The following is a 21,719-nucleotide window of genomic DNA, read 5'->3' as shown; positions in this document are numbered from 1 at the left end:
AACATGAACTATTTATATAGCCTTATAAGCAGTTACTAAGGCAGCCAAAAAAACAAACAAAAAAAGATTCCTGCTCATTTCATTTGAGGCCGTGCTGTAAATTTGTCTCGGATGACCAACAAATCAAATCTGGATTAATGAAAAGCATGATAATTGATAACAGCATGTGCAAGGAAATGTAACAGTATCTTAACAGTGATTTTAAACATGTCTACAGTGTAAAAGCACATTGAGGAGTTGAGAGTAAGTTTTTTTTAATGTGTGTTAGGGTTACACTACAGTAATGCAATTCAAGGAGGCTCCACATGGCTTATGCATAGTAAAAGGCAACCTGAATCTGTCAATCAGGTAAGGCCAGAGTCAAGGCACTCTGACAAAACTGGGAAGTTCAGAATTAGGCAAGCACACTCAGTGGACACCAGCTAACCATGGAGTCGCCCACTTTCTCATTCACGTGGTTCATTAGGTGGTGGGATCTTCACATCAGACGGCTCCACCCCCCAGATCTCACGAGCGTACTCTGCAATGGTGCGGTCACTGGAGAACTTACCAGAAGCGGCAATGTTCTTGATGACCTTTTTGGTCCATTCTTTTGGGTTCTGAAAGGAGAGGGAAATTTTACACAAAGTGAATGAATATGATTATTAATTCATAATAATATGTAATCAAACCACACCAATTTAAACAGCATCCTTTAATGTTTTAGCTCGGACTTTACTGGTTTGTTTTCTCGTAGTTCAATACATTTCTCACAAAACTGTTTAAAATATGGAAAATAGCCATATTTATAAATGGTCAGTAATACATTTTCAATGCTGGTAGATTGATAAATCAGATATTTGGCCATTTTGAAATTATTGTCATCACCCACTATTGTACCTGCTTAGCAAATGAACAGTGAACATTGAAAACATTTAGCGCCCCCTTTGTGTTAGTTCCAAAATCTGCCAACAGCTATTTCTATGGACAAAGGATAATTTCTGTTTGTCCACTTCATTTTAGAAACTTTTTGTAAATCTAATTTTTTTATTACCAAACTGATTTGTTATCAGCATTATTTGGTTGCCCTCCTCTAGATATTGGCATTAGCCATTGAAAAAATCTTGATTGACCACTATTTTTTAATATTTGTTTTTAAACAGCAAGCCAGGTTTTATGGCTATTTTCTTGGCGAAATCCAGGTTAAAACACAAAAATAGGTTCAACAACTAAAAACCCATATAAAATGTTTTAGATCCATTTAAAAAAAAAATCCAAAACTTTGTTAAAGCCTGTTTCAATGGTGTCAGCACAAAGAAAATAAAAAGACAAATTTCAGAGGACTTTTAAAATACCACAGTCCAATAAAATAGGTTTCTATTTTTGAATATCTACTTTTTATAAATATACCTATAAAATGTATGTTAAACACAAGCCTTAACTCACCCTGTAGAGTTGATTAACTTTTTCTTGACAGCTGATGTAGGACTCATAGTCTGCAAACACCTTGAACCTGAGAGACAAATACAACAGAAGTCAGAAGTCAAGAATATTCTGGGTTCAATACAAGTTAAGGTCAATCAACAGCATTTGTGGCATAATGTTGATTACCACAAAAAATAATTGACTCGTTCCTCCTTTTCTTTAAAAAAAGCAAAAATCGAGGTTACAGTGAGGCACTTACAACTGAATTACAATTGCACTTACAGGTGGCCTGGGTAGCTCAGAGAATATTGACGCTGACAACCACACTTGGAGTCGTGAGTTCGAATCCAGGGCATGCTGAGTGACTCCAGCCAGGTCTACTAAGCAACCAAATTAGACCGGTTGATAAGGAGGGTAGAGTCACATGGGGTAACCTCCTCGTGGTTGCTATAATGTGGTTCTCGCACTCGGTGGGGCGCGTGGTGAGTTGTGCATGGATGCCGCGGGGAATTGCGTGAAGCCTCCACACACACTACGTCTCTGTGGTAACACACTCAACAAGCCATGTGATAAGATGCGCGGATTGACGGTCTCAGACGCGGAGGCAACTGAGATTCGTCTTCCGCCACCCGGATTGAGGTTGACAATGTTATGTCAACAAACTCTAAAACAACTGTGAATATGACAATTTAAACAAAATTACAGCTCAAATAATACACTAGTTTTAACAGAGGAATCCATGTATGTGCTTTTAGAAAATGAAAAGCTTCACATTTCTGTGTTTAAACCCTCCGAAAATTGGCCTCATTCAGTTCCATTGTAAGTGCCACACTAAAACCTCGATTTTTGCTTTTTTTGTTTTCTTGTATTGAACCCGGAACATTCCTTTAATGTGTCAAGTAAAATTAATCAAACCTGTATCACACAGGTTAAATTTAAACTGTTCAAAATAGGAGGGAAACCAAAAATGAAACAGACAACCACACACTTCGATACCCACCTATCATGTTTCATGAGCATATTGACGACGACTTTGAAGAGTTCAGGCTCTTTGGGGCTGAAGAATCCACCGCTGATTTGATCCATCACCTGTTTGAGCTCAGGCAGACGATCATAGTACTCTCTAGCATTGTATCTGAATACCAAACAAGTACAATCAGGGACAGAATGACAAAAAAAACAAAAACACTGCAGACTGCAGGTAAACGTTCAGTATAGTTACTCAAAAGACAGATGGTAGTTCAAACAATTCCCCACTTTTCAACATCACAAGATTGTGTTGACTGCTCGTTTCTCAAGATCATTTACAACTCATGTCGGCCAGCAGCCATATCACCCTGTAGCTCTTGCCTGGTTGCCCACTAAAGCCAAGCAGGGTTGAGCCTGGCCAGTACCTGGATGGGAGACCTGCTGGGGAAAACTGTGGCTGCTGCAGGAAGAGGTATTAGGGAGGCCAGCAGGGAGTGCTCACCCTGTGGTCTGTGTGGGTCCTAATGCCCCAGTATAGTGACGGGGACACTATACTGTAAAAAAGCACCGTCTTTTGGATGAGACATTAAACTGTGGTCCTGACTCTCTGTGGTCATTAAAAATCCCAAGGCACTTCTCGTAAAGAGTAGGGGTGTAACCCCGGTGTCCTGGCCAAATTCCCCCCATTGGCCCTTATCTATCATGGCCTCCTAATAATCCCCATCCCTGAATTGGCTACATCACTCTACTCTCTCCTCTCCACCAATAGCTGGTGTGTGGTGAGCGTACTGGCACACTATGGCTGCCGTTGCATCATCCAGGTGGTTGCTGCACACTGGTGGCGGTTGAGGAGAGTTCCCCTATACTATGTAAAGCGCTGTGAGTGTCTAGAAAAGTGCTATATAAATGTAAGGAATTATTAATTAATTAATTTTGATCAATCCACCCCATCTTATATTCCTCCTTGGTTCCTCAAATGCAGTTTTATTCCTCCACTCTCTCACTCACCCCTTTTTGTCCATGGCCTCCACATCCGCCACCCTCATGCCAAAGATGAAAAGGTTTTCCTCTCCAGCTTCCTCTGCCATCTCCACGTTGGCTCCATCCATGGTACCGATGGTCAGAGCGCCGTTCAGCATGAATTTCATGTTTCCTGTACCGGAAGCTTCCGTACCCGCCGTGGAGATCTGCTCAGACAGGTCAGCAGCAGGGATCACTGAGGAGCAAATTTAATAAAATGATTAGATGCTGTACACATAATCTGAAACTGAATCCGAGTAGAAATACTTTTTTGTCAGAACTTTAATTTATTAGACGTTATCCTAATATCTAATAAATGAAAAATCATATTTTATGGCTATGTGTCAATAATCTTTGACTTCCTGATATAACTCACCCTTCTCAGCTAGTGAGACTCTGTAGTTTTCCAGGAAAATGACCTTGAGTCTGTCACCCACCACAGGATCATTATTCACCACTTCTCCCACAGAGGTGATCAGTTTGATGATCATCTTTGCCATGTGATAGCCTGGTGCTGCCTGCAGGGGGTGGTGTGGAATAAGAAAAAAGGCAACTTTTAGAATGTAAAGCTAGTTCACTCTCTCAGTGAATTAAATTTAAAATGCACAAAAATGCAGTCATGGCAGTCAGTTATTAAACGGCATCTTTTATACAGAAACCAACAGTAACAAATGTTGAGATATCTGTCTGCACTTATGTTACTACTGCAACAACTACAACAACGACACTCAACTTCATTAACATACCTTTCCACCAATCATTACTGTTCTGGGAACAACCTTCTTGTTTGGGTCCTTCTTTATCCCTATGGAGTGCAGAATGAAAAAGTTAATTCATTAATTCATAAAATCACTCATTACCTTTAAGTGATTGCTAAACACGAAATACTCCTAAATAATTCTGATAAACAAGCAGGGGGAAAATTTTGCAAAAATTATATATAAAAAATATTTTAAAAACTCAGATGGTATGATATAGATAGAATAATACAGCTTCATTCTAATACATGCAGGCAATCATATTATCAGTAAAGATAAAGCAATGTTGGTAAAGTTCAGAATCTCTCGTTATAGTCAGTTCCTCTGTCCTCAAACAGGTGGCAGTGTAGTCACTGGTTTCCTATGGATTTATCAACCCATCCTGAAAATACCATCCTGTATTGCATGAGCTTGTGTGCTTACTGTTGTATAAAGTGATGACATGAAGGCAGTTGAGCAGTTGTCTCTTGTACTCATGGATTCTCTTGACATGAACGTCAAAAATGGACTCAGGGTTGATCTTCACTTTGTACTCATTCTCCAGATATGCTGCAAACTTCAGCTTATTCTCCTAAACAAAAAACAAACAAAATCGCAGACAAAAATAACCAATAATATAACTTAAATGATCATTAACCCATATGTTTTTCCATATTTGAATGAAGTTGCATTTTTAGACCTATTTCTTCCGATAGCATTACACAGCCTTCAATACGAAGCCATGTCGCTGTTAAAGGGATAGTTCACCCAAAAATGAACATTCTCTCATCATTTACTCCATGCATCCCAGATGTGTGACTTACTTTCTTCAGTAGAACACAAAGATTTTTGTAAGAATATCTCAGATCTGTAGGTCCATACAATGCAAGTGAATGGTGATCAGACCTTTGTAGCTCCAAAAAATAAATAAATAAATCACAAAGGAAACATAAGTAATCCATATGACTCCAGTGTTTAAATCCATATCTTCAGAAGCAATATAATAGGTGTGGGTGAGAAACAGAACAATATTTAAGTCCTTTTATTACACTAAATCTCCACTTTAACTTTCACATGTTAAAGTGAAACTAAACAGGCACCACATGTGACTTTCAGATGCAAATGTGAAAGTGGAGATTTAGAGTAAAAAAAAAGGACTTACATTTTGATCTGTTTCTCACCCACACCTATTATATCGCTTCTGATTATATGGATTTAACCACTGGAGTCTTATGGATTACTTCTATGTTTCCTTTGTGTGATTTTTGGAGCTACAAAGGTCTGATCACCATTCACTTGCATTGTATGGACCTACAGAGCTGCGATATTCTTATAAAAATCTTTGTTTGTGTTCAGCTGAATAAAGAAAGTCATACACATCTGGGAAGGCATGAGGGTGAGTAAATGATGAAAGTATTTTCATTTTTGGGTGAACTATCCCTTTAAGGTGTTGCATGCCTTTGTGTACAGAGAATTAGTAAGACATTTATATTTTGAATCACATAACTCCCATCATCTATAAATACCAAATGCAAGGTTGGTATGATTATAGAATGTTTTCTGAACAATTACATTTACTTGCAGACCTGTTTAACTTTGGCCACATCCCGAATAAACGTTTCATCTTTGATGAAGTCTGCCAGCTTCCTCAATTGAAACAGATCTGTTAAGAAGTCCTCACCAATTTTCTGAAAGGCAAACAAAGACAGCACAGTGATGAACTGAAAACCTGTGGAGTCGAAATGTAATACAATCCTACACTAATGGCAAACCTAAATGGGGTTAGGAAGGTCACCTCAGCGATGATGTCAGCCAGGCCCGGGTTACAGAGGAGCAGCCAGCGACGAGGTGTGATGCCGTTCGTCTTGTTCTGGAATTTTTCTGGCTCAACATCACAAAAGTCCTTAAACCTTAAATAAGATTTAAACAAATAAAATTAAATGCCTTGAACAACATCTATGAAGAATATTCTATTAGAATGTCTTCATACTGCACAACTGACCTAACAAATAAATATACAGTACAACGAACTAAAATACCCGCATTTTAAACTGAAAATTTTAAATGCTTATAATTAGACAGCTATCTAGAATTCTTGATTCTGATTGGCCAATCGCTACATTCTGAGGTCAAATATTTTTGCATAATGACTGCTAAACTGTATAACTGACTGTTGTCCTAGCGGTGTTAGATTCACCACTGTGTTAGTTACTCTCGTACTAAAGCCTCTTCTCATATAATAAAAAAAATCCACCTCAAATCAATATTTCATGTCCATTTATTTATTTTTAATTAGTAAATAGCTATATAATGAGTGGGATGTTGTACAATCAGCCGGTTATTAATCACGAAATAAATCCTGATCACCTTTGTTTATTTGTTGTTGTTCATGTCTTGTTTATTTCACGATAATGATTATCTGACTGTACGTTATCACTTTTAAAATTTCACTCATAAAAAGCTGCGCTGCGTTCCGATACTCTACTCACACGGTGCTTTTGACAATGTCGGAGTGAATCCGTGCGACTCCGTTGACGGCGTGGGACCCCACCACACAGAGGTGAGCCATGTTGATTCTCTTTGGATCGCCCTCCTCAATCAGAGACATCCTGCACAAGCGATCAACGTCCCCTGGATACAGAGCAGCAATTCTCTACAGCAGAGTCAATCACAAACCTGTTAATTTGGCAAGTAACAAACATGTTGATCTGCTCAACATTTGAGTGTGTTTGTGTGCGTGTCCTCACATCCAGGTGTCGCTGGTTGATCTCATAGATGATCTCCAGGTGTCGTGGTAGAAGCTTCTCAAACATGTAAACAGGCCAGCGCTCAAGAGCCTCCGGTAACACTGTGTGGTTTGTGTACGCACACGTCTTTGTGGTGATCTCCCATGCCTACACACACACACACACGTTGTTTTTAATACTGAGATAATTATATTTTCTTAATTTCTTTTGCAGGCAAAACCAGACCCCCACACACATTAATGCATAATTCTAACCAATTCTACTGAAACTCAGCAACACTATGTCGTTACCCATGTCAGCATGACAAAGCATCTGAAAGCAGATGTGAAACAATGCAAAAGAAGTGACTAAAGCTGTTTGATAGTTCATTTAAGCCATAACAGTCATTTTTCAGCTCATTTCATTTGATGGCTCTTGTATTAATAAACTGTAAATAAATGCAAAGGTAATGGGTTTGATTCAAAGTTAACAAAATGTACTGATGCAGTGTGAACCTTGAAGGCACTATGCACAAGTCACTTTGGATTAAAGCCCCTGCCAAATGTAAATTGTAAAGTATATTAGAGCATGAACAGCTCTCACACCTTTTCCCAGTCCAGGCGCTCAATATCCACCAAGATTCTCATTAGCTCAGGAATTGCCAGTGCTGGATGAGTGTCATTTAATTGGATCGCCACCTATAAGACAGAAAGTCTTTTTTTTTGTTTTTTGTTTTCATTCTTGAGAGTAAACAAATTTTTTTATCTTTTGGACAAGGTTTTTACTTGTGATTTTAAACCCAGTGGCCAACTGGCTGTATTTATTTAATGTTACCTTCTCAGGGAAAGTCTCAAAAGAGGTGCGTACAGGATCCCTGCAGCCAAACTTTGAAGATTTGAAACGCCTGATAATGTCCTGCAGAGTAGCAGCCACCACAAAGTACTCCTGCTTTAATCTGAGCTCTTTCCCTTCAAAAAACTGAGAAAAACACACAGAAGGCATAAATATTAATATGATATAATAGAGATACATTTTAAAAACGCACAAAAGGTTCTCGCTCTCAGTGGGGCACTTGGTAAAGTTGTGCGTGTATCGCGGAGAGTAGCATGAGCCTCCACATGCTGCGAGTCTCCACGGTGTCATGCACAGTGAGCCACGTGATAAATACGTGAGATAAATTTCAAATTCTGAGATTGACGGTCTCAGAAGCAGAGGCAACTGAGACTTGTCCTCCGCCACCCAGATTGAGGCGAGTAACCGTGCCACCACGAGGACCTACTAAGTGGTGGGAATTGGGCATTCCACACTGAGGGTAAAGGGGATAAAGTTTTTTTAAATGCACACAAAAACACAGACCAAAGTTCTTAAGCAAAAACAGCATAAAATTGAATTTTTTTGTCAGCGGTTTCAATATAATAACCAGGCATTGTGACTTCTGGCTGTACAGTTTAGTAGTTATATGAACAGTGTAACCCACTGTGCTGTTGTGGGCTTCATACTGGTCTTACATTTTCATACTTCCCTACTGTATTTTGCATTTAATCATCTGTGGCAAAGTTGCCCAAGATGCAATTTTTCCTAAGCTGCACTCAAATGCTTTGCATAGACTTTTAAATATTTTTAAAAAAAAAATGTCGTTTAAAACGTGTCAAGCTCGTATCACAATCTTTGTGTCCAATTTGGGGTTTTTTTTCTTTTTTTTATGAATAATCAAGTAATCAAGTAAAATGTATTGAAGTATTTTTACACATTGAAAACATGAGCGTACACAACTTCATGAATTTCAAAAGTTTTCAAATTTTTCAAGGTAAAAAAATTTTTTTTTTTAAATATGAATTTTTGAGTCACGAATATCAAGTTTTCATAGGGTTACATCACATGACCTGACCAAAATGTGCCTTAATGTCAATTTATTTTTCTTTTAAACTTCACACACAGTCATGAGGTTCTAAAGGGTTCTTCTCTTTTTATGGTTTTTGTCAACATAAACAAGAAAAAAGGCAAATGGCATGTTGTTTACACCACATTTATTTGATTTGGTGGACAAATCTTTTTTCAAATATGAATCATATTTTAAAACAACTGTTTCTATACTTATTTTTAAGGATAATTAATAAAAGATTGTTCTGCACTACTCATGCCAACATTTGAATGGTCACACCACATGATTACCCCAGAAAAAATATAAAAATGACTTTGAACTCAGAGCTTGAAAACGTGTTCATCATAGAAGAGGTGTATTCAAGTAATTGCTTTTTATTAATTGTATTTTTTTTATTTTTTTTTATGTATTTTTGAATTTTATAGATGTGGACAAAAAAATGAGTGTCACATTATTGACTCATTTACTTCAATCAAACAAACACACACATTCAGTACACACAAATCTCACCAAGTGTTGTCTCAATGAAAACTGTATGCGCTTACATTGTCATTGGGGTACAGTACTCGTGAGATGTTTTCTGCCAGGTTCCGGTCCAAAACAGCCTGGATGTAGTCCCCCACATTAACTAGAATTAAGAGAGAATATGAATCAACTGGCCTATAAATTCATGAACAAAACTATTTCCAGCATAGTTTTTGCCACAGCATGTAATTTAAAGCCACATTCATGTTATTTGGCCTTATCCCTTCTTCATCTCCTAAGCAACCAAATTGGCACGGTTGCTAGGGAGCGTACATTCACATGGGGTAAGCTCCTCAGGGTCGCGATTAGTGGTTCTCGCTCTCAATGGGGCACATGGCAAGTTGTGCGTGGATCGCGGAGAGTAGCATGAGCCTTCACATGCCATGAGTCTCCGCGGTGTCATGCACAGCGAGCCACGTGATAAGATGCGCGGATTGACTGTCTCAGAAGCGGAGGCAACTGAGACTTGTCCTCCACCACCCGGACTGACGCAACCGTGCCACCACGAGGACCTACTAAGTAGTGGAAACTGGGCATTCCAAATTGGGAAGAAAAAACAATCTAATCAAATCAAATAAATCACAGGTTAGAGTACACAGATTATATTGGGTGCATTACCAGAATTCTCCTAATTTTGAGAAGCACACACAGCATGCATTCATTTAGTCAGATCATTTTACTTTATTTAACCCTCACCCAGTGCAAATTTTTTTTCTACAGATCAAACAGAAAAAAGCAAGCTCTTTTACAAAGATTTCAATAGACACATTTGTTGACCACACACATTTAGATTTTAATCATGTAATGAATAAACGAGACATTAATTGGAATAGTTTCTGAATCTTGAAATTAAGCAATTATTATAGAATGACACGTTCAAAACTTCAAGCATGCGTGGCACTCTCAAACAAAGGTGTATCCATGGGTAATACTGGCCTGCTGCCAGCTGCTCTCCTGTTTCTGTTGCATTGCTTGGATAAGGGGACTATAGTTAGTATTCTACACAGAAACCATTCTCCTAGGAAACAAGTTCTTGCTCATATAGACTCAAATGAGAGGGTAAGACTAGACTAGGCCTGACTAGCAGAAATATAACAGGTATTGTCAACAATATACACACACACACAACACAGTATACCAGTTGCATGTCAAGCATAACTGCAACTCTAATCTGGTCTAAGTAGCACTTGCATCCAGACAATACTGTATACGCTGTGCTGAAAATGGATGTTTCAAATGTATCGTCTCAGAAACAGTTAAGAGAGTGTGTTGTTCTAGAAGTGAAGTGGCGTAAGGAGAGGTCAGTCTGTGCTCTCTATATGATTAATATAACAGCTAAAAATTCTGTTGGTATTCTCTAACCAAACCAGGACCGGGGTGCCCACTTAGTTTTTTTTTTTTTTAATACTGGAAAAAGTGGGGGGCCTGGGTAGCTCAGTGGTAAAATACGCTGGCTACCACCCCTGGAGTTCGCTAGTTCGAATCCCAGGGCGTGCTGAGCGACTCCAGCCAGGTCTCCTAAGCAACCAAATTGGCCCGGTTGCTAGGGAGGGTAGAGTCACATGGGGTAACCTCCTCGTGGTCGCTATAATGTGGTTTGTTCTCGGTGGGGCGCATGGTGAATTGAGCGTGGATGCCGCAGTGGATGGCGTGAAGCCTCCACACGTGATATGTCTCCGTGGCAACGCGCTCAACAAGACACGTGATAAGATGCGCGGGTTGACTGTCTCAGATGCGGAGGCAACTGGGATTCGTCCTCCACCACCCGGACTGAGGCGAATCACTATGCGACCACGAGGACTTAGAGCGCATTGGGAATTGGGCATCCCAAATTGGGAGAAAAAAGGGAAAAATCCCCCCCCCCCAAAAAAAAAAAAAAAAAAAAAAAAAGGAAAAAGTGAAACAGAGCAACATAAGAAAAAGGGTCACACTGGACTTCAGCCTGTTGAATGGGTGTTTAAACAATGCAAGACAGTCGCTGTGTGGACTTACATTCTTGCAGGTTGAAATCATTAGGAGCTTTGGCAGACCACAGTCTCATTGTATTCACAGTGTTGTTTTTATAACCAGGCACAGGAGTGTCATAAGGCATTGCAAGCACCACCTACAGAGGAAGATGTAGTGATAATATAGAATAGAAATGAGTTGGACTAAAATTGACAATTGAAAATAGAGAAAGGTGAGAGACACTAGATCATGATTGACTGACCTGGGTGCCAACCCACTTTGATCCCTCATGTGTGTGCTCCACTCGACCATAGAAATGCACAGGCAGCATGTACTCTGGTCTGGCCTTCTCCCAGGGGTTACCATAGCGAAGCCAATCATCAGCCTCCTCTACCTGAACCAGAGAATTCCATTGTTTAATGGTTTGGCATTTGAAAGAAAACAAAGAATTTTTACTCTACTAACTAAAGGGGAGGTTTAACGCAAATGTATACATCAGAATCAGTCATATGCGATGGTTTTGATTTACCTGCCAGCCATTGGTGATCTTCTGATTGAAGATTCCAAACTCATAACGAATGCCATAACCATATGCTGCCAGACCCAGAGATGCCAGGGAGTCCAGGAAACAAGCTGAAAGAGAATAGTCACCAAGCTTCCATTACGACACTGTCAGAGAGGGCCATGGATATGATGGGTAGGTGTAGGTAGCTATAGGGAGCTTGAAAAGTTTGGCACCTGCTAGACGCCCAAGACCTCCATTCCCCAGTCCAGCATCTTCCTCAATTTCTTCCAGTTCTTCCAAGTCCAGTCCAAGCTGAAGATCAATAACACATTAAAATTGCACAATAGTGTACTAACAAAATCTCTACATTGCAGCATAACCATTTATACACTAAACGGATTACGTAAACTTGGTACAGTTTACTGTTTCCACAACTTCCGTGTTGTCACATTCAAACAAGGAAGGGTTTAGGCAAACAGTTTTGCAAGTCCTTTACAAATAACCAACATCTCCAGTGAGCACTCTGTGGGTGAGCAGGGGGGAAAACAACAGCTGTTTCTAAAGTATCAGGATGTTTAAGTAATAGAGCCAGTTCTGCATTAAATCAAGAAATGCTCTATGCACTGTATAAATGCTTCTATGTCATTGTGACCACACTTTACCTGGTAGATGGCCTCATCACAAGTGTTCTGCAGACCAAGATTAATCATGGTGTTCTGGAGAGTTCTGCCCATATAGAACTCCAGAGACAGATAATGGATGCGCTGCAACAGAAGAGAAACATGACATGGAGAGACTGAACTGAAAGGTCTGATTATGTGTCCTTATAGAGAGATCTAGATGAAGATCATGCAGTTTTGACAATGAAAAGGAATCTGAAAAGTGTGACCAAACATATTGCAATGAAAATCAGATGATGCAAAACTTTGGTGCCTGGAAAAACACTCCTCCTTACAGCTTAAATGAAAGTCAGCAACTGAAGTGAAATGTAAAACTTTTTAAATAGGGTACAATGTGGCCAAGACTCTTCCAGGACTCTGAAGTAGGCTTACCACATGCATAATTTGATCTCTTTGGCTTGCGATCAACTTTTTACAGGAGTTCATTCAGCTGTCTACACAGGGAGGAGTTTACAGCCCCCTGAAGGCCTCAAAACCCCACTGAGAATTCCTTTAATTTCACAGACTCAAATCAATGCTTGAAAGCATAACTTAAACATACTCTGATGGTGTTTAATTGCATAGCTTTAATTTAAAGAGATACTTCACCCAAAAATGAAAATTCTCTCATCATTTCTCACACTCATGCCATCCCAGATGTGTATGACTTTTTCTTCTGCTGAACACAAAGATTTTTAGAAGAATATTTCAGCTCTGTAGGTCCAAACAATGCAAGTGAATGGGTTCTGAAACTTTGAAGCTCTAAAAAGCACAAAGGCAGCATAAAAGTAATTCATAAGGCTCCAGTGGTTAAATCCACATCTTCTGAAGAGATTCACTCAGTTTTGGGTGAGAACAGACCAAAATGTAATTTCTTTTTCACTATAAATCTTGACAGCAGTCTCTTTGGCGATCGTGATTTCAAGCTCAATTACACTTCCTATAGCACCATCTAGCGCTCTGCGCATGTGTCAAGCTCTAGGAAGTGTAATCAAGCTTGAAATTCATGATCGTGCCTAGAGACTGCAATGGCAAGATGTACAGTGAAAAAGGAGTTACATTTTGGTTTGTTCTCACCCAAAAACTGTTGGATTAATTTAGAAGACATTGATTAAACCACTGGAGGAGATATTTGGACCTTCAAAGTTCTGGTCACTATTCACTTACATTTTAAGGACCTACACAGCTGAGATATTCTTCTAAAAATCTTAATTTGTGCTCTGCAGAAGAAAAAAGTCATACACATCTGGGATGGCATGAGGGGGATTAAATGATGAGAATTTTAATTTTTGGCTGTTCCTTTAAGCTACACTTTTAAGGCTCTTACAATGCCCTTGTGGATCTAAACCTTCAGGCTTAGCGCTTGACATGACTTTTTGTTTTGGACATATTCCCATGTATTGGTTGTTCCATTATTTCAGACATATCTAGACAGTAGGCAAAGACAACCTTTTGTCATTGTCCCACAGCTGTAAAACCAAGCAAAAATCTTAAAACAGTCTGGCTCTTCTAGTTTTGGGCAATGGCCAGAACACTGTCTCTAGAACAAGTGAAATACAACTCTTGTACACAGCTCTAGCAAAAAAGTATCAAAAATGAACAGACACACTTATAATATCATTATAATTCAAAATATATAGTTACAAATTCATTTTTATTAATAAACAAAAAGTCACATCAAGTTTAAATTAATGAATGTGATTCAAGAATGGAATAGTGGATCCACAAAAGCCTGTATGGAATTAAAAAACAACTTCCCAACTCCTAGTAAAGCTGCATGTCACAAGGTCTATTAATGCAGTGGTTCTCAACCTTTTTGACTCCAAGTCCCCCCATTGTCTGAGAAAATATTCAAAGGCCCCCCATGTAGGCTATTAGATATTAATATTATAAGATATAACTATTATAAGATATTTCCTTAAAACTTGTGATTCCAGAAATGTCTAGAATTGTGCATACTTCATAAAAAGCAAGCTGTTGAACGGAGTTATTACATTTTTAACATTTTCAGTAAGTTTAATTATAATAATTATACAAAAATTATAATAATCTATCATATTTTAAATAATTGAAGAGACCTCCTGGAAGTGTGCTGAGGCCCCCTAGTGGGTCCCAACCCCCTGGTTGAGGTATTAAGGGAATGTTCCGGGTTAAGCTCTATCGACGGCATTTGTAGCATAATGTTGATTACCACAAAAATGTATATTGACTCGTCCCTCCTTTTCTTTAAAAAAAAAAAAAAATCTTGGTCCCAGTGAGGCACTTACAATGGAAGTGATTGTGGCCAATTTTTGAACATGAAAATACTCACTTTTCCAAAAATATAGCCACAAGACATAAACAATGTGTGTAAACATGATTTTGTGTATATAAATAAAATCATGTATATATCAGTCACAACATTAAAACCACCTGCCTAATATTGTGTAGGTCCCCCTCGTGCCGAAAAAACAGTGCCAACCCGCATCTTAGAATAGCATTCTGATATGCTATTCTTCTCACCACAATTGTACAGAGCGGTTATCTGAGTTACCGTAGACTTTGTCAGTTCGAACCAGTCTGGCCATTCTCTGTTGACCTCTCTCATCAACAAGGCATTTCCATCCACAGAACTGTCGCTCACTGGATGTTTTTTGCTTTTGGCACCATTTGGAGTAAATTCTAGAGACTGTTGTGCGTGAAAATCCCAGGAGATCAGCAGTTACAGAAATACTCAAACCAGCCCGTCTGGCACCAACTATCATGCCACTGTACAAATCAATGAGATCAAATTCCATCCCCATTCTGATGGCTGATGTGAACATTAACTGAAGCTCCTGACCCGTATCTGAATGATTTTAAACACTGCACTGCTGCCACATGTTTGGCTGATTAGATAATCGCATGAATGATTGTTGGTGCCAGATGGGCTGGTTTGAGTATTTCTGTAACTGCTGATCTCCTGGAATTTCCACACACAACAGTCTCTAGAAATTACTGCCAAAAACAAAAAACATCCAGTGAGCGGCAGTTCTGTGGATGGAAATGCCTTGCTGATGAGAGAGGTCAACAGAGAATGGCCAGACTGGTTCAATTTTACAACTTCATTAGCAATGTAATGTCAACAAACCCTAAATGACTGTAAAAATGACAATTTAAACAACTTTACATTTCAAACAATACATGAGTTTTAACAGAAGAATTAATGAATGAGCTTTTATAAAATTATAAGCTTCACATTTCTGTGTTTAAACACTTTCAAAAATTGGCCACATTCACTTTCATTGACCACATTCACTTCCATTGTACGTGCCTCATTGTAACCTGAAATTTTTGCGGTACTCAACATTATGCCATAAATGCTGTTGGCTGAGCTTAACTTGTATTGAACCCAGAACATTCTTTTAATAGCCATGAGTGATTCTGCACATTGATAGACCATGTGTCAATACGGTAAGTAAGGCCCATCATCTTTGTGCGTGGAGAACAGTATACTGTAGTGTATTCTGTACTTGATCATGTGAGTACATAAAATTATGGATAGTTTGCAACACCTTGAATTACTAATTATGACCTAATGTGACAACTAAGGAAGTTTGAACACACTCTTTCCAGGAAACAACAGCTGACACTACACATCTGATAAAGAACAGGGCCAAATGGATGGCCATCCAAAGACTATGGCTGGATTTCCCAATAACGTTGCAACTTAAGCTTTAACGATCATCTTAACTAATGTTGCTCGTTCTTTTAAGATGGAGTAACGCATGTTTCCCAAACCAGCATGTAGATCGCTCGCTCATCATGAAGTAGAACTTAAGTGCTTCATTACGGGAGCCGTCCGGTCCAAAGGTGCTGATCACTTTGGCAAATATTTCCAGAGTTCGTCTTCTCAATATGAAAATAATGTGGAAATACTGACAAACATGGAAGTTGTTTGTAACCTTGTCGAGGCACCAAAATGTATTAACTATTACAGAATTAATTAAAGAAATAATGATGGCTTTAGTAAGATGGAGTTTCAAATGTATTGCCGCTCAATCGTAGAGATTAATGAAAGTGACGCAATAAATGCATATAACGTGAATGTACACGATGTAAATTATAAGGGGCCCTCACGTAGCCTAAAGTTTTTTGGCTGGAAACTAAACAAATGCACACAGAACAGGATTAAAATGATGGGCATCAGTATTGAACTACTCATAGACCTATCTAAATATTAACAGATCATCTGGTTAGAGTTCAAGGCACTGTGTTCTAGCCTTACTGCCATTATGCATCATGTAATTTTTTACTACCTTGTAATAAGACTATAGGCGAGCTGATTTGAAACATCCATTGGAGGAAGGAAGAAGAGGAGGAGGAAGATAGAGAGGGGGAATCTCTCGTTGCACACTCACTCTAATCTCCTTTGTTAACCAAATTGTAATTATTTATTTGGCATATTTATTTACATTTTAAGCACGGTCACATTACTAATTAAATAATCCAGATTATTTAAGAAGACATTTCAAGTAATCTGTTTAATAAGAATAACGTCTTTCTATTGCCATTACAATTATGCTTATCAAAGAAGGCTAATATAATGTTATCCTGTATTGTTTTGTCATTTAGATCACGTCGCATGCGCAGACTGCCTCTTGATTTAATTGCTATTTTTTTAACACTTTTTATCCTCTGGAATAGTTTACAATGGCTTTCCAATGATCAAAATATATTAATGCAATTTATTAAAAGTCCCATTGTCTTTGATAAACTGTGAAAGATGACAGAAACATATGTTCAAGTTGCACTTAATGGGTTTAAGAGCGTTTCAAAGCTCTCGTTACTTTACGAACTACTTAGATAACGATGCTTTTGGGAAACACGCCTTAGAGATTAAGTACTACTTAAGTGCTACTAACATCCTACTTGGCGCTTCGTTTCGGGTTATTTCTAATTATATATATATATATATATAAATTCAATATATTTTTGACTGTATAAGCATGGCACTTCACTTCCTGGCTTTTCTGCACTGGGAAGGGGAAGGTGAAAAAGACATCCGTACCTTCGGGTCTTTCTCATAGTAATACTGCTGAGTGCGGATCCAGCGGCCCACCAGGTGATCCCGGACCGTGTGCGCAAGAGCGAAGTAATAATCCCGCGGGGTGGCCACATTGCGATCCTTCACAAGGGTGAAGTGAAGATGCCTGTTGAAGCTCTTTTTGATTTCGACAACATCCCCGAGGCCAGCTATACCACGCACACTGATCTGTTTGCGCTTTTCGTGGTCGGTCAGAGGTTTGGACATGTTTCCAGTGCGCTTAAATAAAACTAGGAATGAAAGTTTGGACCCTTGACTTGTCTGCACAGCTCGTTGCTGTGCTCGAGGACTTCACACGCACTGTTTCTCTTGAGACACACCCCTAAATCAGCTGGAGACAAGAGTGGGCGGGGATTATTTTCAGCCTGTTTATTGGCCGAGTGCACTACCCTACTTGCATTTCCATTGGTTGCGTATGATGTCAATCATCTCTGTCAATCAAGTAATGTATTCCCAGTAGCGGTGTTAACTCATTGTTTTAACTAATCGGATTAGCTATTAGCTAATGAAAGAAGTATCGCTGGATAATAGTGAACCCATGTGATTAATGCATCCAGAATTTATTTAAAATCATTCTTAACACCGTTTCAAAGTTTGTCATGCCATGTTGGAGAAAACGGATCATTCAAAAATATCTCCCCTTGAAACTTTTAACTAAACTAAACATTTTTATGGTTGTAAATTTAAAGTGACCTCTTTTATTGGAGTATTTTGTGGTAATACCTGATTTATTCTTAAAATGACCTTAAACCTGAAAACACTGGATTTTTTTCCTTGACATGTCAGTCAACATGAGAGTCCTGAGCCAGGATGGGGACCACTTCATTTTGTGGTAAGTGTAAAATAATAAGGTGCTACAAAGGGGTTTGAAATGTATGCTGTATAATTTAGTCTGGCTTTTATTGCAAGTCTATTGCACATTCTATTGCATGTTCATGTAAAATCAGTAAATGTTAATTAACTTTAATTATCTCATGTGTATCATTTGTAATAGTACCTGTAAGTTCATTAACTTTTAACAATTTACCTCATAGGACATGAAGAAACTTGAAAAAGTTATTAAAGTGCATCACTGGTGATTGGCATACATGCCGCTTCTAGAAAGTGGGCCAAGAGCAGACCTTCATTTTTAAATCACTCTGGGATTTTAAGGTAATTCACGTTTTAATTTTTTTTTTTTTTTTTTTAATCTCACATTAACAGGGAATTGTATTCAAGTGTTGCAAGGATGTAGTGTGATGCATGTTTAGGTTGGCAGCACTCTGATTCTGCTGGAGCTACCGAGAATAAGATGCAACCTTACAATTCTGATGGGTAAATTTAATTGTACAGCATGGGTTTAGATCGTGGTCTAGCTCAGAAGCCTTAAAATCTGCCACTTTCCTTCCAAAGTTCTAATTGGCTTTAGCATAGTAAGGTTTAATTTATTTTAACCAGACAAAACATAAATGCATACAAAGAATGCTGCATTGATCAAAATATATTTACAGTAAACTCTCTTGACTGGTCACTAGTTGAGCTTTAAAGAAGTACTAATAAAACTTTCATACTGTATGGATCCAGAAACTGAAAGAACGGCCTGCATTGTGCCACTAACAACCGGACATGCCACTAAGTTCAGCAGCATGTGCAAATCTGTTGTAAATCTATTCTTTCAGATTCTGGATCCATAGGGTATGAAAGTTTTATTAGTACTTATTTAAAAGTCAACTAGTGACTCGTCAAGAGAGTTTACTGTAAATAGATTTTGGTCAGTGCAGCATTCTTTGCATGGATTTATGTTTTTGTCTGGATAAAATCAATCAAACGTTACTATGCCAAAGTGTTGAAAAACTGAATGTGCCAACTTCCAGTAGCATTGGCACGTGCTGCTATATCGTGTGGCATCTACAGTGGCACATGCCACAAGATATAGCAGCAGGTGCCAGTGCCACCAGAATGTAAGATGCCAACGAAAAATGTGTGGCACGTCTGGTAGTGATTGACACATGTCATTGTATTTTGAGATACTTGGGTGACACTTGTGGAGTCGGCAGCTTAGACAGGCTATTTCGTTAGAGGAAAAAGGTAAGTGGCTTGTTTGATATTGTGTGTGTGTGTGTGTGAGAGAGAGAGAGAGAGAGAGATGCACCTAGAGGTACATTCTAATGGTTTATGGAATTAACGTCTGAAACCAAACATACTCGTGTACTGTATGGCTCTACAAACTGAAAGAACAGACAGCTCCATTATCTGTCAAACTAATAACTTAAGTCACTTTAAAACATTCACAGTCTCTTTTGAAATTTCAACATAAAAATTAGGTTTATTTCTTTGAGTTATGTTTGTTTGTTTTTTTTTTCATAGATTTTATCTATGAGGACATACTGTGATCTATGAGACCCAGAAAGTGGCATTCCTCACACCACCAGCTGTGATGTCAACATTCAAGAGATGCTGTCATGTGCATTGTATGTATTATTTATTTATATATTTTTATGAGTTGAAAATTTTTTAGTTATCTGCATTTTCTAGAGTACCACTGTGAGACCACTGCTGACATGGACATGATGGCATTTTGTTTTCCTCTTGTAGAGAACACTTTATTTGATGTTGTGTTCTTGGTTTAGACCCTACTCTCATTTAGGGAGAGGTGAAAGGTACAGTTCTGTATTTGGAAAGGCACTAATGTCTCCCTGCAACAATGTCTACCTCGTATGTCCATTGCATGTTTTTGCAACAGTATACATAAAACTGTGTATTTAAGCACTCATTCTCTCTTAAGCATTTGACAAAGGCACACACATAACATCTCTGTGTGTGTGAAGAGGTAAAGGCGCTCCATGTGTGAAGACATATCTCTTTGTGTGATCTGATGAAGATAAATAAATGCATATGTCCCAAACTTTGTCTCCCACTTTCTTCTCTTCTCCTCAACCTCGACTCCCAGAAAACTGGTACTCTGTTCTTATTGACACACAGAGACATATTATTTTACATATAAACTTCTTATGCCTGTTTCTTTTCATGTGTGCTGGATGTTTTATATATAGTAATGGAAGTACTGTTGGCTAAATGGAGGAGTCTCAATGTAGGAATGATTACAAGTTCATTTAAAATACAGATATATCAAAGATAATTAATATGTGGTTAAATATTGGTGGACTTAACATTTATGCAAACAATTTGGAGGAATGATTGGTTACAAAATACTGTATATTTCTCTTTTGCTATTCTTTTTTTACAGTGTGAGAGGAATGGAAGTATACATTAAAAAGTATGCATTAATTAATTTGCTTCTGGGATAGAAATAATGTGTTAACAAATGGATGTTAATATTTTTTGTCATCCTGTATTCACATTATGATGGACAGCCTTTTGGTTTTAGATGGCATATCTAGACCTATGTTTACACAAAATTGTGATAGATAGATAGATTCATAGATGTCCAGGGCAGGGTTGCACCAGCTTTCCATAAGATCTCACTTAAGTTGGGATGCAAAGATCAAATTAAAGGCTTAGTAACTACTAGTTAGTTTGTAACTAAGTGCTTACAGTGCATCTGGAAAGTATTCACAGCGCTTCACATTTTCCACATTTTGTTATGTTACAGCCTTATTCCAAAATGAAATAAATTCATTATTTTCCTCAAAATTCTACAAACAATACCCCATAATGACACCGTGAAAGAAGTTTGTTTGAAATCTTTGCAAATTTATTAAAAATAAAAAAACGGAAAAAAAAAAAAATCACACGTACATAAGTATTCACAGCCTTTGCCATGACACTCAAAATTGAGCTCAGGTGCATCCTGTTTCCACTGATCATCCTTGAGACGTTTCTACAACTTGATTGGAGTCCACCTGTTAAATTCAGTTGATTGGACATGATTTGGAAAGGCACACACAAGGTCCCACAGTTAACAGTGCATGTCAGAGCACAAACCAAGCCATGAAGTCCAAGGAATTGTCTGTAGACCTCCGAGACAGGATTGTATCGATGCACAGATCTGGGGAAGGGTACAGAAAAATTTCTGCAGCATTGAAGGTCCCAGTGAGCACAGTGGCCTCCATCATCCGTAAATGGAAGTAGTTTGGAACCACCAGGACTCTTCCTAGAGCTGGCTGCCTGGCCAAACTGAGCGATCGGGGGAGAAGGGCCTTAGGCAGGGAGGTGACTAAGAACCCGATGGTCACTCTGACAGAGCTCCAGCATTTCTCTGTGGAGAGAGAGAAGAACCTTCCAGAAGAACAACCATCTCTGCAGAACTCCACCAATCAGGCCTGTATGGTAGAGTGGCC

At 38.6% G+C, this 21,719-nt stretch overlaps 1 protein-coding gene across 1 annotated transcript; it reads right to left on the bottom strand.

Moving 5' to 3' along the window:
* Positions 1 to 237: 237 nt before the first annotated feature.
* On the bottom strand, positions 238 to 17,751 carry LOC127411386 (glycogen phosphorylase, brain form). The gene is made up of 20 exons (XM_051646913.1): positions 17,404 to 17,751; positions 12,378 to 12,479; positions 11,949 to 12,027; positions 11,740 to 11,843; positions 11,473 to 11,604; positions 11,256 to 11,367; positions 9,284 to 9,366; positions 7,691 to 7,834; positions 7,462 to 7,554; positions 6,878 to 7,024; positions 6,620 to 6,783; positions 5,926 to 6,040; positions 5,717 to 5,818; positions 4,575 to 4,722; positions 4,140 to 4,198; positions 3,770 to 3,911; positions 3,382 to 3,589; positions 2,405 to 2,539; positions 1,426 to 1,492; positions 238 to 599 (listed from the first exon to the last, which is right to left on the bottom strand). Exons 1-20 carry the CDS (start codon positions 17,644 to 17,646, stop codon positions 447 to 449), a joined length of 2,532 nt encoding a protein of 843 aa, XP_051502873.1. The 5' UTR covers positions 17,647 to 17,751; the 3' UTR covers positions 238 to 446.
* Positions 17,752 to 21,719: the final 3,968 nt, after the last annotated feature.

Source organism: Myxocyprinus asiaticus, chromosome 20 (assembly GCF_019703515.2).
Source record: "Myxocyprinus asiaticus isolate MX2 ecotype Aquarium Trade chromosome 20, UBuf_Myxa_2, whole genome shotgun sequence".
Taxonomy (NCBI): Eukaryota; Metazoa; Chordata; class Actinopteri; order Cypriniformes; family Catostomidae; genus Myxocyprinus; species Myxocyprinus asiaticus.
The sequence above is the reverse complement of the archived record's forward strand: the minus strand, read 5'-3'. Positions and strand labels throughout refer to the sequence as shown.

What these genes read in the sequence shown, in the direction of transcription:
- LOC127411386 (XM_051646913.1), bottom strand. Translation starts at nt 17,646, where the DNA reads ATGTCCAAACCTCTGACCGACCACGAAAAGCGCAAACAGATCAGTGTG. An exon ending in TTGAGACTTTCCCTGAGAAG is followed by an intron (nt 7,555 to 7,690) that starts GTAACATTAAAT and finishes TCTGTCTTATAG; the next exon opens with GTGGCGATCCAATTAAATGA. An exon ending in AGCGCCTGGACTGGGAAAAG is followed by an intron (nt 7,025 to 7,461) that starts GTGTGAGAGCTG and finishes GTGTGTGTGTAG; the next exon opens with GCATGGGAGATCACCACAAA.